This window comes from Ceratina calcarata, unplaced genomic scaffold, assembly GCF_001652005.2.
Source record: "Ceratina calcarata isolate Rehan_Ccalc_2016 unplaced genomic scaffold, ASM165200v1 scaffold78.2, whole genome shotgun sequence".
Classification (NCBI taxonomy): Eukaryota; Metazoa; Arthropoda; class Insecta; order Hymenoptera; family Apidae; genus Ceratina; species Ceratina calcarata.
In genome coordinates, this window is record NW_017179105.1 from 640,058 (window position 1) to 651,835 (window position 11,778).

At 35.7% G+C, this 11,778-nt stretch overlaps 3 protein-coding genes across 5 annotated transcripts; 1 reads left to right on the forward strand and 2 right to left on the reverse strand.

The window, feature by feature from the left end:
* Positions 1 to 1,351: 1,351 nt before the first annotated feature.
* Positions 1,352 to 8,512, reverse strand: LOC108630858 (E3 ubiquitin-protein ligase KCMF1). Of its 3 annotated transcripts, none has more exons than XM_018034399.2 (8): positions 8,263 to 8,512; positions 6,848 to 7,015; positions 6,629 to 6,768; positions 6,337 to 6,539; positions 5,653 to 5,830; positions 5,357 to 5,571; positions 4,814 to 5,276; positions 1,352 to 4,471 (listed from the first exon to the last, which is right to left on the reverse strand). In XM_018034399.2, the coding sequence occupies exons 1-8, from the start codon at positions 8,276 to 8,278 to the stop codon at positions 4,286 to 4,288; spliced, it is 1,569 nt and encodes a 522-aa protein (XP_017889888.1). In that variant the 5' UTR covers positions 8,279 to 8,512; the 3' UTR covers positions 1,352 to 4,285. The 3 variants fall into 3 exon arrangements, with proteins under 3 accessions (XP_017889888.1, XP_017889889.1, XP_017889887.1); XM_018034400.2 differs by having other exon boundaries at positions 5,653 to 5,746; positions 8,263 to 8,511; XM_018034398.2 differs by having other exon boundaries at positions 5,653 to 5,848; positions 8,263 to 8,511.
* A 449-nt stretch (positions 8,513 to 8,961) lies between these two features.
* On the forward strand, positions 8,962 to 10,818 carry Dhpr (dihydropteridine reductase). The gene is made up of 3 exons (XM_018033896.2): positions 8,962 to 9,130; positions 9,804 to 10,327; positions 10,402 to 10,818. The coding sequence occupies exons 1-3, from the start codon at positions 9,041 to 9,043 to the stop codon at positions 10,499 to 10,501; spliced, it is 714 nt and encodes a 237-aa protein (XP_017889385.1). The 5' UTR covers positions 8,962 to 9,040; the 3' UTR covers positions 10,502 to 10,818.
* A 27-nt stretch (positions 10,819 to 10,845) lies between these two features.
* On the reverse strand, positions 10,846 to 11,766 carry ATPsynE (ATP synthase, subunit E). The gene is made up of 3 exons (XM_018033897.2): positions 11,656 to 11,766; positions 11,118 to 11,274; positions 10,846 to 11,034 (listed from the first exon to the last, which is right to left on the reverse strand). Exons 1-3 carry the CDS (start codon positions 11,707 to 11,709, stop codon positions 10,994 to 10,996), a joined length of 252 nt encoding a protein of 83 aa, XP_017889386.1. The 5' UTR covers positions 11,710 to 11,766; the 3' UTR covers positions 10,846 to 10,993.
* Between the last annotated feature and the right edge of the window lie 12 nt (positions 11,767 to 11,778).

Sequence of the window (11,778 nt, forward strand, 5' to 3'; positions counted from 1 at the left end):
GACGCTAGCAAAACATTTTTACATGGAAATTGTAGATCTCGTCGTCCTCTACAAGAAAGATCTGATGCAATTTTTCCGTATGTCCAACGGTTTGGGAGTTATTGGCCAAAAACGAAAATTTGGAAGAAATTGAAGGGGTACCCCTTGGAAAAATCGAAAATTTTTTTTTGTTGTTTATTATTAGCAATGTTCTTCCGACGTCTGATTTCTTTTTAAAAAATGCGTTTCTAAAGTGCATAAACTTTTGGGATTGACTGTATAGCCAATACGTCTTTAAGACGAGAGCCTTATAAAATGCGTCAACGATTATTCTTTAATACACCGTACGATTAGAGTGAAAATGAGAAGTTCCCGTGCGACTAGAAGCGCGTTATACACTCGTGTGTGTGTTGAAAAATATTTCGACTCTAATCCTGATTGGAAAATATCGTTTTCTCGTTGGTTTCTCTGAACAAGGATTATCCCGAAAGAAAAGTGAACTCTAACGTGAGGAAGGCAACGCTTCGATAGTTGTTAAAAATCGTGCATATCCGTATTATATCACAGTAAAAAAATACTGTGCAAAATATAATATAATAAATATTTCAAATAGAAAAGAAAAGGAAGTTTCCTTTCTCACGTTCATCCGTTTTGTTGTTTGTTTTTTTTTTTTTGGAGTTTTTCTTTCTTTTTTTATCAGATAGCTTCTTAACGTTTAAAGTACAGCGTATTTTCTCAGAATGATTCTTAATTGATTCGCGCGACGTTAATAGTACAGCGTTATTAATATCAACGACACATCCCCTTCGTTAAAATTATCGTATTAATAATATTATAATGTATGTACAGTCAGACTCCTTCCTGTGTTAATTGGGCCGCTATCTACGTACAAGCCCTATCATTATTATTACGTACTCGCTAACAATCGATTATAACGTTAAGAAACTGTATCGTAGTAAGTGACACGATAAATTATACCGAGATTTCTCAACGAAATTAAAAAGAATTCCTCCTCTTCGCGGGCCTCGTTAACGAGCCGCGCATCTTCACTCTTCAACGATTTCTTCTCTCTCCGTTTAGTTATGCACTCGCGTACAAGTGATCTATCGTTACAATTAAAACACGTCTACGCACAAACGCGATTAGTGTCTCTCCCACATGTGCGTAGGTGTAAGTGTGTTAATTTGTGTATACATGTATATTTATATTAAGTATAATATATTATTATTTATTTATATGTATCCATACGGTAGGCAATGATAAGTGAAAATATAGTCGGAAAATTCAATCCGGGAAATCGTCTCAGCCAAATGGGAAACGGGAAAATGTCGTGTACGCAATCCTTTTGCAAAAAAACCAAATCGCAGTGAAATTAACATTCGCCTTCGTTTACTGATATCTGTGAAATTCGTTGTTAAACTTACTATTCGTATTTCTGTCTTACGGTAACCCGTCGAAAATTTTTCGTTTCTAATGCACAGCGATAACAGATAAAAATAATTCAGCTGTCCAAGATTTTTCACAAGAACAATTTTGTCTTTTGATTTTCCAACAACAGACATCCAGGGAGAATCGTCGATATGACAATAATAATAATTGAGATCTCAATTTTTGCTTTAGAGAAACCATTAGAAATTTACGTTATTTCAATAAAAGGAACGTAACGACGATACTCCGAGGCACCTTTAACTCTTACGAATATAAATATATATTTATATAATATAAAAAGCTGTCCGTTAAGATTAAGTTGAAATTTCATGGTGAAAATGAGAAAAATTGTAATAATAAAAATATAGCAGTATTCGAGACCCTCCAGAGAAGGATACGTATGAGACATTTCCTTGTTACATCATGTTCAAGATAATAAAAATAATAAAGTAGATAGTAAAAATCGAAGATTTCATAATAAGTGACGTGGAAACAAGGGGAACGTATGTGACATAAGCTCGAAAAAAAAAAAAACACGGGATTGAAATTTTTAGTTTATATGAAGTTATTTGTTGATACATAGCAAACCGTTTCTTCCTTTCCTTCCATTATATTATTTGGATTTCTGTATTAGACGGGAGACTCGGAGTCTTGCTTCGTTCTGGTATTGTACGCTTACGAATTCGTGTAAAATTTGAAAAATAACTATTAGCTTATCAGTCGTCGAGGTACGTGCACGAAATTCTTTCTCAGGATCTTCCTCTCTCGGATATGCACATATTTTATTCGGTTTAGGTAAGTAAGTAAGTATAAAGCATTATCATTTATTTGAAGTACCACATGCAAGGTTTCCGATTAATCACGCATTCCGCGAAATGCTCGTTCTCTTCCCTTCTTGGTTTCGCGTTAAGGCAATTAGTATACTTTTCTTCTTTACATCGTTGCTTCGATATTCCCCAGTTCACGCGTCACAAAATACAAGACCGCGAATGGTTCATCGGAAGTATTGAAAAATAGGTGCGCGTAGCAGATTGGGAAGCGAGAGGGGCTCGTAACTTCACCGCTGAACGAAAGTACGAAGTGCGTAATCACTCTAAACACCTTTGGTTAATCGTAATTCGATTTCGAGTTTACTTTCAATAATGCCAGAAACACGCGAGAGAAAAAAAAGAAAATGAAAAATTACACGCGCTACATATTTTGTATAATTTTTTTACAAATTTATATGTATATATGTATAACTTTTACTTCGTATTCATCCACATCTTGCAGATACACCCACAAATCGAGTAACATAAGATTAGAAAGTAATACAAGGAAAATTAATTACAGTACGAAATCTACGTGAATGATAACCGGGAAATCTAGGAAACAAAAAGCAGAATAAAAGATAAGGGAAGATTTAAGGATAATTAAAGATGAATTAAATACTGCTCGTTTTTACGAGCTGTCGAATAGTACCTCCAGTAGAATTCTCTATTGGACATTTCTGTGCGTCACACGCACTTCGATGCATTATCTCTCTGCGAATAATTATTGAATTGAAAAGTACTTATATTGCAAGGCTTCAATTTGATGAAATGAAATTACAAAGATTCGCAATTTTCTTCTTACAATTCTTATATATGTACCGAATCAGTAAAGCCTCTAGTACGGAAAAGAAAACAAACACACGTATAAACACTTGATTTCATTTCACAATGTAAAATGGAGCGATTAGATCCGTATATGATTGATTAAAAACGAAAACATGTCCGCACGATTGTTTTAAAACATGATGCGTGAAAAAATTCAAAACAACAACAATAAAAAATCTCAAAAACAAACATTTGAAATAAATACGACCAACCTTGATAGCAAAATAATTTGATTAATTGTTTGTTAACGCTCAGCCTAATCTCTCCATTTTACTAGACTGATTCCTGAATAGTAATTTGCGACATATCAAGGGATGGCCCGCCAACTGAATTTTTGCAATTGATGCTGAAAGAAAATATCTTTTTAAAATTCATTCAATTCGCGCACGGTTGCCTGCTTAAAAAGTTTTCTCTACCCCACGAAAGATCAATGCACTTCAAAAATTTCACAAAAAGATATATAGATGTACGTTTAAAAGAAATAACGTCAGTTAGCTCTTGCCATAAAATAATTTGTCCGACGATTAAGATCTCTGCAGGCGGATCAACCCAGCTAAATTTACAAATCTCTTCCCATAAAACAAATTTCAACGATATATATAAGACGTTAATAGTTAATTTAAAAAAAAAAGAAAAGTATATCAAACGAACCAAAAAACAAATAGTTGGCCAGTTGAAATTAAACTGGCGCGTACGACGGGCAGTGCGTCTTATGCATTATTAAGTCCTCTACATTCCGATGATTTGCTGCGTTAAACAAGATTGAGTATTGGTTTTCTTTTATCTAACTGTTCTAACAAACCCATATAGCCACCAAACATGAAACGTTAATATAATTGTGTTATTTTTTTACCTGCCAGTCTCTGTCCTCGATCAAGTAATAATGTTGTGAATATAATAAATCGACGTAGAACGTGGCAAGACTCACTGAGGAGTGTGTAATGACTGCAAGAAGTGTTATTTACATTATTTGCATGTGTCGGCGAATCAGCCCTTGCCCTTGTTCCATGTCACGTAACGACAAAAGATTGGCGAGATTAGAGTTGTTTTTGCTTTTTTTGCTTTTGCTTTTTTGAAAAGTGATAAGATAGGGAGGGTGAGGAGGAGAGGGCATTCGAATAATTATTAATATATAATATTATAATAATAACAATAATGATGAGGTGTTCTAAACAGTGCTAGGACTAGTGCTAGAGGGTCCTGTGAGGAATCAGGGTGAGTGGGTACGGGCTAAGGAAGGGTTAGTGTGGGGGCGGAGGTTCCGTAGACTGGTTTCTGCCATCTACAGCCCTAACCGGCTTCCTACGTGAAGGACCTGTTACGCCAACCCCACCTCTAAGGTACGCTGGTGTTGGAGTAACTATCGGTTCTCTGATAGTTTCTCTAATTGGTTCTACTAATTGGTGCGATAGTGATTGCTGCAGTACCTGCAGAATAAAACGATTCGTTACCATCATCATCGTATTACCCTCTTTCACTGGACGATGGCAGAAGTTCGTGACTGATTTAAAATAAAACACAAACGTTTACGTTGTAAGGTACAATTTTATTAATCCATTATGTAGTTGTCACTGTTTTTTACAAGCTGGTGAATTAAAACCAGAAAATCGTACAGACCGAGATCGATCTGGTACAAATATACGTACAGAATGTTTTTTACGATTTTTCGATTTACGTCAGTTACGATTTGGACACTCAGGCCGTTCATAAAAGTCGGGCACGAACTTATGCGATCATCCGATAAATTAAATTTCATCTACCGTACTCACCAATGACTGGGGTAACACACTATGCATCAGCGTTTGAACCATAGGTGTAGTGGGTGTAGCGTTTAACGACGCGAGGTTATTAGAATTCGGGGGCGATCCTTGACTCTGGAGACCTGACCCCACGTTCTCAGCGATAGTACTCGTAGTAGTCTGAGCAGTATGCGATTGTTGCGTAGACGTTTGCGTCACGTGTTTACTCATCGTTTGATCCCTTTTCGCTTCTTGAGTCACGTTTGATTTCTTGGTAGAAACTGTGGAAGTGTTAGCGGTCGATGTTTCGGGGCTTGCCGCGAGAGCAGTTGCACTTGATAATGACGTTTCCGCTACGGACTCCTGCTGTGTTAACTCCGGCAATGTTTGAGAAAGCGTTCCAAGAATAAGTTCACGCGTAAAGAGACTTCGATTCGCACTTTCACGTTCGATATTTTGCAACTGCGAGTCGGAAAGGGAACTGGTAATACATCTGCGAAGGGAAAGACGAAATGCATAAAAATAAGCACGTCGAGCTCGTATTTTCAGGAGGTACAAAAGAATACTACATACTTTGGCAACAGAAACATATAGTTCTGTGAATTGGTAGATGATACACCGGACGGGTTCGCCACATTAGTTGTATTATTGTTACTACTCGTACTACTTGCTACCACGCTGGTCATAGTAGTAGAATGACCACTTCCACTAATAATGCCTCCGCAACTTGCAGAACCAAGTACCTGAGTCTGCCTCCTAGGTAACCGCTCCAATTGTTGTCTAGCAGCCTGAAAATCCAATAGAAATTTTCATCTCTCGATCAAAATATTTTTACAAGAGTGTCAGTTCCAATATTAATTCGTCCGTACTCTAACTTGTTGTCGCTCCAACTGTAGCTGCATTTGCAAATGTTGTAATTGTTGTGACGGTGCTGATGAACACTGACCAGTTCCACCTCCACTTCTACGAACACCGGATAATTGAGAAAGTAATTCTGCAATTGGATCTATACCTTCTCGACTACTCGGACTCAATCCTCCAGACGAACTGAAATGCATATTGGACCTGCAGGTCCAATGACACGCCAATGAACATTATCTAAGGTGAGATGATGATGAACTGAAACTGAAACCCTTCTTGGCGTTCTCTCTTAGACATTTCTCTCAAATAAAATCCATCTTTTGCCTTGAGGATCAAAGTGTAATATATATAAATATATATACAGGAAAGTGATTCTTAAATCGTACTTCAAGAAATAACTAATGACAGATGACTGAAATTACAACATATTAATGTTATAGAACGGATGAGAGAATGATACTGAACCAAGATACATGCATTCAAACGTATCCTTAACATTGAACGTAGACATTAGCATGGTCTACGATAATTTGTATTAGTGAAATTTGATTTTAGAAATAAATTAACGGTAGACTCTCAATGAGAAATAATCGTTCCCACGTGTTATTGAAAAACGGACACACTACTTGTCAAGATACATCATGATATTTTTATAGCTAACTAGTCTATTCGTTTGCGAATAACATACATACCTGCGAGGTCGAGCCCCACCACCAGCAACTCTGGACGAATGTGTTATCCGTCTACTACTATTATATCTACTCGAAGTTGGTTCATCTAGAAAAGAGATCAGGTCTCTTGGTCCACTACGATGCTCCAAACTTAAATGGCCCGCAAAATCATCAGTCACGTTATTAGCATCTCCCCCTGGGACAGACGCACATAATGGACAGACCTACGATACAATTTCAAGTTTGACAGCGTTCCCGAAGAGCGTTTGAAGAATTCCTACAAGATTTTTACTACGTATTGCAATATACATACAACTTCAAAAGAAGTGTCTGAATGATCTGCAGCAACATGTTCTTGTAGTATAGCCTCAGTGAAACCCATTCTTGCACAATAAGGACAAGTTAAGGATTGTGCCTGTTCTACACTTACTGCCTCTCCACCATAATATAATTCTATAAAATAACAAATGAACAAGTTCGCTTTTATTCATCGTACTATGTCCCAAGTGATACAACGGGATGATCGACTTACCGAACTCAGATCTAGTAAGTATACACTGCATAGGATGATCACTATGGTGACGTGTAGTATTGGCACCTCCTTCGTAACAGTTGGCACACAAGTCATAATCGTAGCACACGAGGCACTTGTATCTGCGACCCCGAAAATTCCCCTTTAAGCAGGCGTCACAACTTACCCCTGAAACCAAAATAATTATTATATAATGATTAATAGAATGGTGCCACCTGACAAATTACAGAAAAACAAAGAATGTTACATGAGATGCATTTACATAGGATTTAATGGGAAATTTCATTGTTTCTCTTTTCCTTACACATATATACTTCAACCTTGAACTAGGTCTATAAAAAGTACCGTACTCATGTCTATCTTAAATGTATATATTTTGGCATGTACATATCTTTATTGAAAGATAAAAGTACAACTTTCTCATTTAGAACATACGAAATGAATACTTATGATGACCTAATTTCATTTTTTCTATATAAGACTTAACTTTCTTTAGACTTACAATATTCTTTGTTGCAATTGTTTTTCATTATTACATTAAACAGCTTGATTATTATCATATATACGTAAAACTAAATATACTCTTGTTATGACAATGACTTCATACAAACTGATATATATTAAGTATATATTAATAGTGAATGTTAACATATTTGAACTAGCATATGATATTACTAATTTCAATTATATAACATTCATAGGCACAATGGAAATAAAAAAGGAGCACACGAGTTAGCTGTATTTGCATATTAAACAATAAGCGCTTTTTAATGTCTTGGATTCATTACAGAATATAAACTAAGAAATCACTTGCCAATGCATTGTTTGATGTTAACATTAGATCATAATCAACAATGCTCTGTCTCAAATTATATAAATGATGCTTTAAATGAGCTAAGAAGAAGATGAATTGAGAAACAAGGAACAAGGAAATATGTTACAATATGTTTTGCAGATTTAACATATAAGAGAAGAGGATTGAACAAGAAAAAGAATTTTAGAGAGACCATTTGCCAGAGTCATCCTGACAGTTGATCAACAAATATTATCCTAAAATTGTGAAAGTATTACATGGCCAAGTTAGGAATAAGTGATGACATCGCAAAAATTTGGATTAATTTAAAATCATCAGAAGAACATTGTAAATCTAAAGAAATTGGAGTAGATTTTTTTGATAAGTGGTGCCATCTGGCCTCTGACATTAGACCCTTTGGTACAGAGCTTACAAGAAATGTCTTACGAAAAATCTCGTACATTGTCGATTTCGTAACCTCGACGATGAGTTTGCACAAACTTTTTTATGCACACCCCTATATAGCCCACGATCCAAAAAATATTCCCGTGAACGCAAAATGAATTTAGCATGCAAGGCGGAGGCTGACTTGTTGGTCAGAAAACAGAGCACACGTACGTACCGTCATGTCGATTCATTTTCCGTTTAAAATCTCATATACGCCGATAGCGCGAAGTTTCGCGATCGAACGGTTTACGAAATACGATTACTGCTCGCCACTGCTTCAGCTCTTCACGTCGCTCGATGCAGCAGATACAATGGGGAAAACATTAATCGTCAAACAAAAAATTTTTCGTTAGAATTTCCAGCGTAAAACCTAACCCAACTAGGCTACCGTGACGTCACACTAGACCTACGCTCCCGGAGAACGTTGCGGGCTGGGTGTCCGTCATTACAATGTTGCCACATTCACGATGAACACGCGTGGCAAATTCAAATATCAAATCTGCGATTCCTTCACATTTTATACTTTTCCGATCGTTCATCTGTTTCTCGAGGTTCCATCAAAGCATGCACGACAAAACACGTCCATTTCATTTGAAGATCATATCAAGAGATCTCATTCTTATCTGTAAAACGTTATTAGTAATGTGCATAGTTGATTCCATAACATTTTATATTATTATATATTTAGACATTTTTAGCATTACCTTTTTTATACGAATTTACAATTTCTCCGTGCATTCTGCTTAAAACTATATAAAATTATGTGTTCCCAGCATGGGTTCAATTGGGTTCCCATTCGATTAACAATCTATGCTCCCGTTTATGTTGAGATTTGGCAATGTGGCACTCGTCCCACGAACTTTACCGAAAGATTCTCGTATCACTTCGGACTAGTCCGTGTGTAATCGCAATACCCGAAACCTATTTCGCGAAGTTGCTTCTTTTATCGAACAATGGAGACAATGCTTGGGCGCGTTTTTGTATATGGGGGCAAGGGTGCTTTAGGCTCGGCTTGTGTTTCAAAATTCAAGTCAAAAAATTGGGTAAGTAACGTCGTCGATCAAAATCTACAACTCGGGTAAAAAATATTCGAATGACGATTATGTTATCAATACCACTAACTCGTTTCCTCATAGATGTTCCGGCTTTTCATTTATATTTCCTAATGAATAAATGAACATAAGTAGTGTTATACGCGTACTTTTATCTTATTAAAAGTAAACGAATGATCACGTGCATTTTATTAATTAACTTTCTTGATCTGTACGTTTAATAAAAATCTTGAGATCGTACAAATGGGAAGTCCCATTTTCTAACGAATGACATCTAAAAAGTTTATAAAAATATTAAGAAATGTAAAACGTAGTGTCATATTTTTAATTATTTCAATTACGAATGTAATGAGAATTAAGAATTGCCTGAGAAACTCGCGAAGCATATGTCAGCATAATATACTGTTGCGTGCTTATCTTATTCAAATGGCAGATTAATTTACGCTCGCTGTTTTAAATGTACGGAATACAATACGTATCTTTTTCACGTCCTGTATAAGTTTAATATACCATTTCCATAAAAACATAGTTGTAAAAATACCAATTCTATTGAGTAATGTTACATATAAAGGAAAAATACATCAAGGTCATAGCTAGTCTATCCTTTCACATAACATACATCTCTAATTTTTTTCACAACTTTGTATCAACTTTGTAATCATAGTGGGTTGGCTCTATCGACATGAAAGCAAATGCTGAGGCTGATGCAAATATTGTTGTAAAGCCAGATTGCAACTGGCAGGAGCAAGAAACTCACATTTTGCAAGAAGTTAAAAACATTCTGAAAGAAGACAAACTAGATGCAATTATCTGCGTTGCTGGTGGATGGGCTGGTGGAAATGCAGCCAATAAAGATTTTGTTAAGAATACTGATCTCATGTGGAAGCAAAGCGTATGGAGCTCGGTCATTGCTGCCAGCATTGCTTCCCATCATTTGAAGGAAGGCGGATTCTTGTCATTAACTGGTGCTAAAGCAGCATTAGAAGAGACACCAGGCATGATTGGATATGGAATGGCTAAGGCTGCAGTTCATCAGCTTACCAAGTCATTAGCGGCTAAAGACAGTGGATTACCAAAAGATTCATTAGTTGCTTCTATCTTACCCATTACATTAGATACTCCCATGAATAGAAAGTGGATGCCTAAAGCCGACACATCTAAATGGACACCGCTTGAATTTGTCGCAGAGTAAATAAATTATGTTTCCTTTACTTGCCCGAATTTACCTATATGTTCTAATCATGCTTATTCTGGAATCACAGCCTCTTTTGGAAATGGTCTCAAAAGCAGGAACGCCCAACTAATGGCAGTCTTCTGCAATTGATTACCAATGATAATAAAACAGAAGTAACTGCGGCTTGAAACTAATGTTCTACTCTCTGGACCAGGAATCACATCGTTGCTACCATGACAATATATATCTATTCAATGTTGACATTTAATAATCTAATTTTATTCCATATTAATGCATTTCTGAACACAGGTGCTATGTTCATTCCACTATACAGATACGTATGAAAGTTCTTATGCAATTTGATATTATTTACGAGAAAATTGAAATACGTCTCGTACTGTTTTTGAGATTTATTTTTATACAAATGTAATATATTATACTACGTAAAATATATTGTAACTTATGTGAACAAATAAATAAATATCAAGAATTACCAGCATGATTATATCGAAGATAATGTAATATTACAGAATACGGATATACCAATTTATTTTCTCTACATACAACAAGAAGTTTGTGTTCGCCTTGTAGTATACGTGACGAAGCTCACATAATGGATCTTTTCAACGATAATTTGTTATTAACTTAAAGATGCATACACTAATGAAATGACAATATGTTTACTTTATTTGGAGAGTTTCATTCAGCATCTTAGTTTCAGCTGTAACAAAAAAAAAGATTAGATAAGCATCATTATGATATGAAAATTGAAAAAGATGAAGAACTTCTTGAATATTTCCTTACCTTCTAATAACCGTTTCCGTTCTTCAGCTAATTTCGCATCCCTCATTGGTTTTTCTCTCAGTTCTTGTTCGCGGCGAGCATTTTCTCTCTTACTCAATCTTCTTTGATGGTAAGCACCATAAAGTATGCCAGTTAGCAGGAAACTCCATCGTGCAAACTATGTGTAATTGAATAACAGAATTAGATGAAATATTTCTAATTCATTCATTCATTCAATGAGAGTTACATAGAGATTTAATTATCGTTCATTTCTGTTGGGATCCTAAGGTTAACAAATTTAGCATCAATCTGTCTTCAATTTCTGTATAACAGTAAGACGAACATTTTTCATATTTACGTAGGTAAATCTTAATAAAAGGTCATTTTTTTAGTATTTATAGGAATTATGTAATATAATCAGCTTACGAGCAATTGTTTCGAACAGTACTTGTTAGGTAATAAAACAAAATCGTAATAATGCAAGCTTCGGACAAATGACAATTGGGAATATTCGAATTCGATTTTCGAAAAAACCTACTGTGACATAAATGATGCTTACTTTAATTACAGGAGATACTTGCAAAGGTCTTGGACCAGCCTCGACAGACGACATTTTGCTAGTGCACTAGAGAAGGAGAATAAATTCTTCCGATCTTCGATTACGATTCTTCTTCGAAATATA

Excerpts from the sequence above, each read along its gene's own strand:
- Dhpr (XM_018033896.2), top strand. The coding sequence starts at position 9,041 with ATGGAGACAATGCTTGGGCGCGTTTTTGTATATGGGGGCAAGGGTGCT. Across the intron at positions 9,131-9,803 it reads AATTCAAGTCAAAAAATTGG|TGGGTTGGCTCTATCGACAT; the intron begins GTAAGTAACGTC and ends TTGTAATCATAG. Across the intron at positions 10,328-10,401 it reads CCGCTTGAATTTGTCGCAGA|CCTCTTTTGGAAATGGTCTC; the intron begins GTAAATAAATTA and ends CTGGAATCACAG.
- LOC108630858 (XM_018034398.2), bottom strand. Across the intron at positions 6,769-6,847 it reads ACTTACTAGATCTGAGTTCG|AATTATATTATGGTGGAGAG; the intron begins GTAAGTCGATCA and ends GTTATTTTATAG. Across the intron at positions 4,472-4,813 it reads GTGTGTTACCCCAGTCATTG|GTACTGCAGCAATCACTATC; the intron begins GTGAGTACGGTA and ends TTTATTCTGCAG.
- ATPsynE (XM_018033897.2), bottom strand. The coding sequence starts at position 11,709 with ATGTCGTCTGTCGAGGCTGGTCCAAGACCTTTGCAAGTATCTCCTGTA. Across the intron at positions 11,275-11,655 it reads AAGTATCTCCTGTAATTAAA|TTTGCACGATGGAGTTTCCT; the intron begins GTAAGCATCATT and ends AATTACACATAG. Across the intron at positions 11,035-11,117 it reads ACGGAAACGGTTATTAGAAG|CTGAAACTAAGATGCTGAAT; the intron begins GTAAGGAAATAT and ends TTTTTGTTACAG.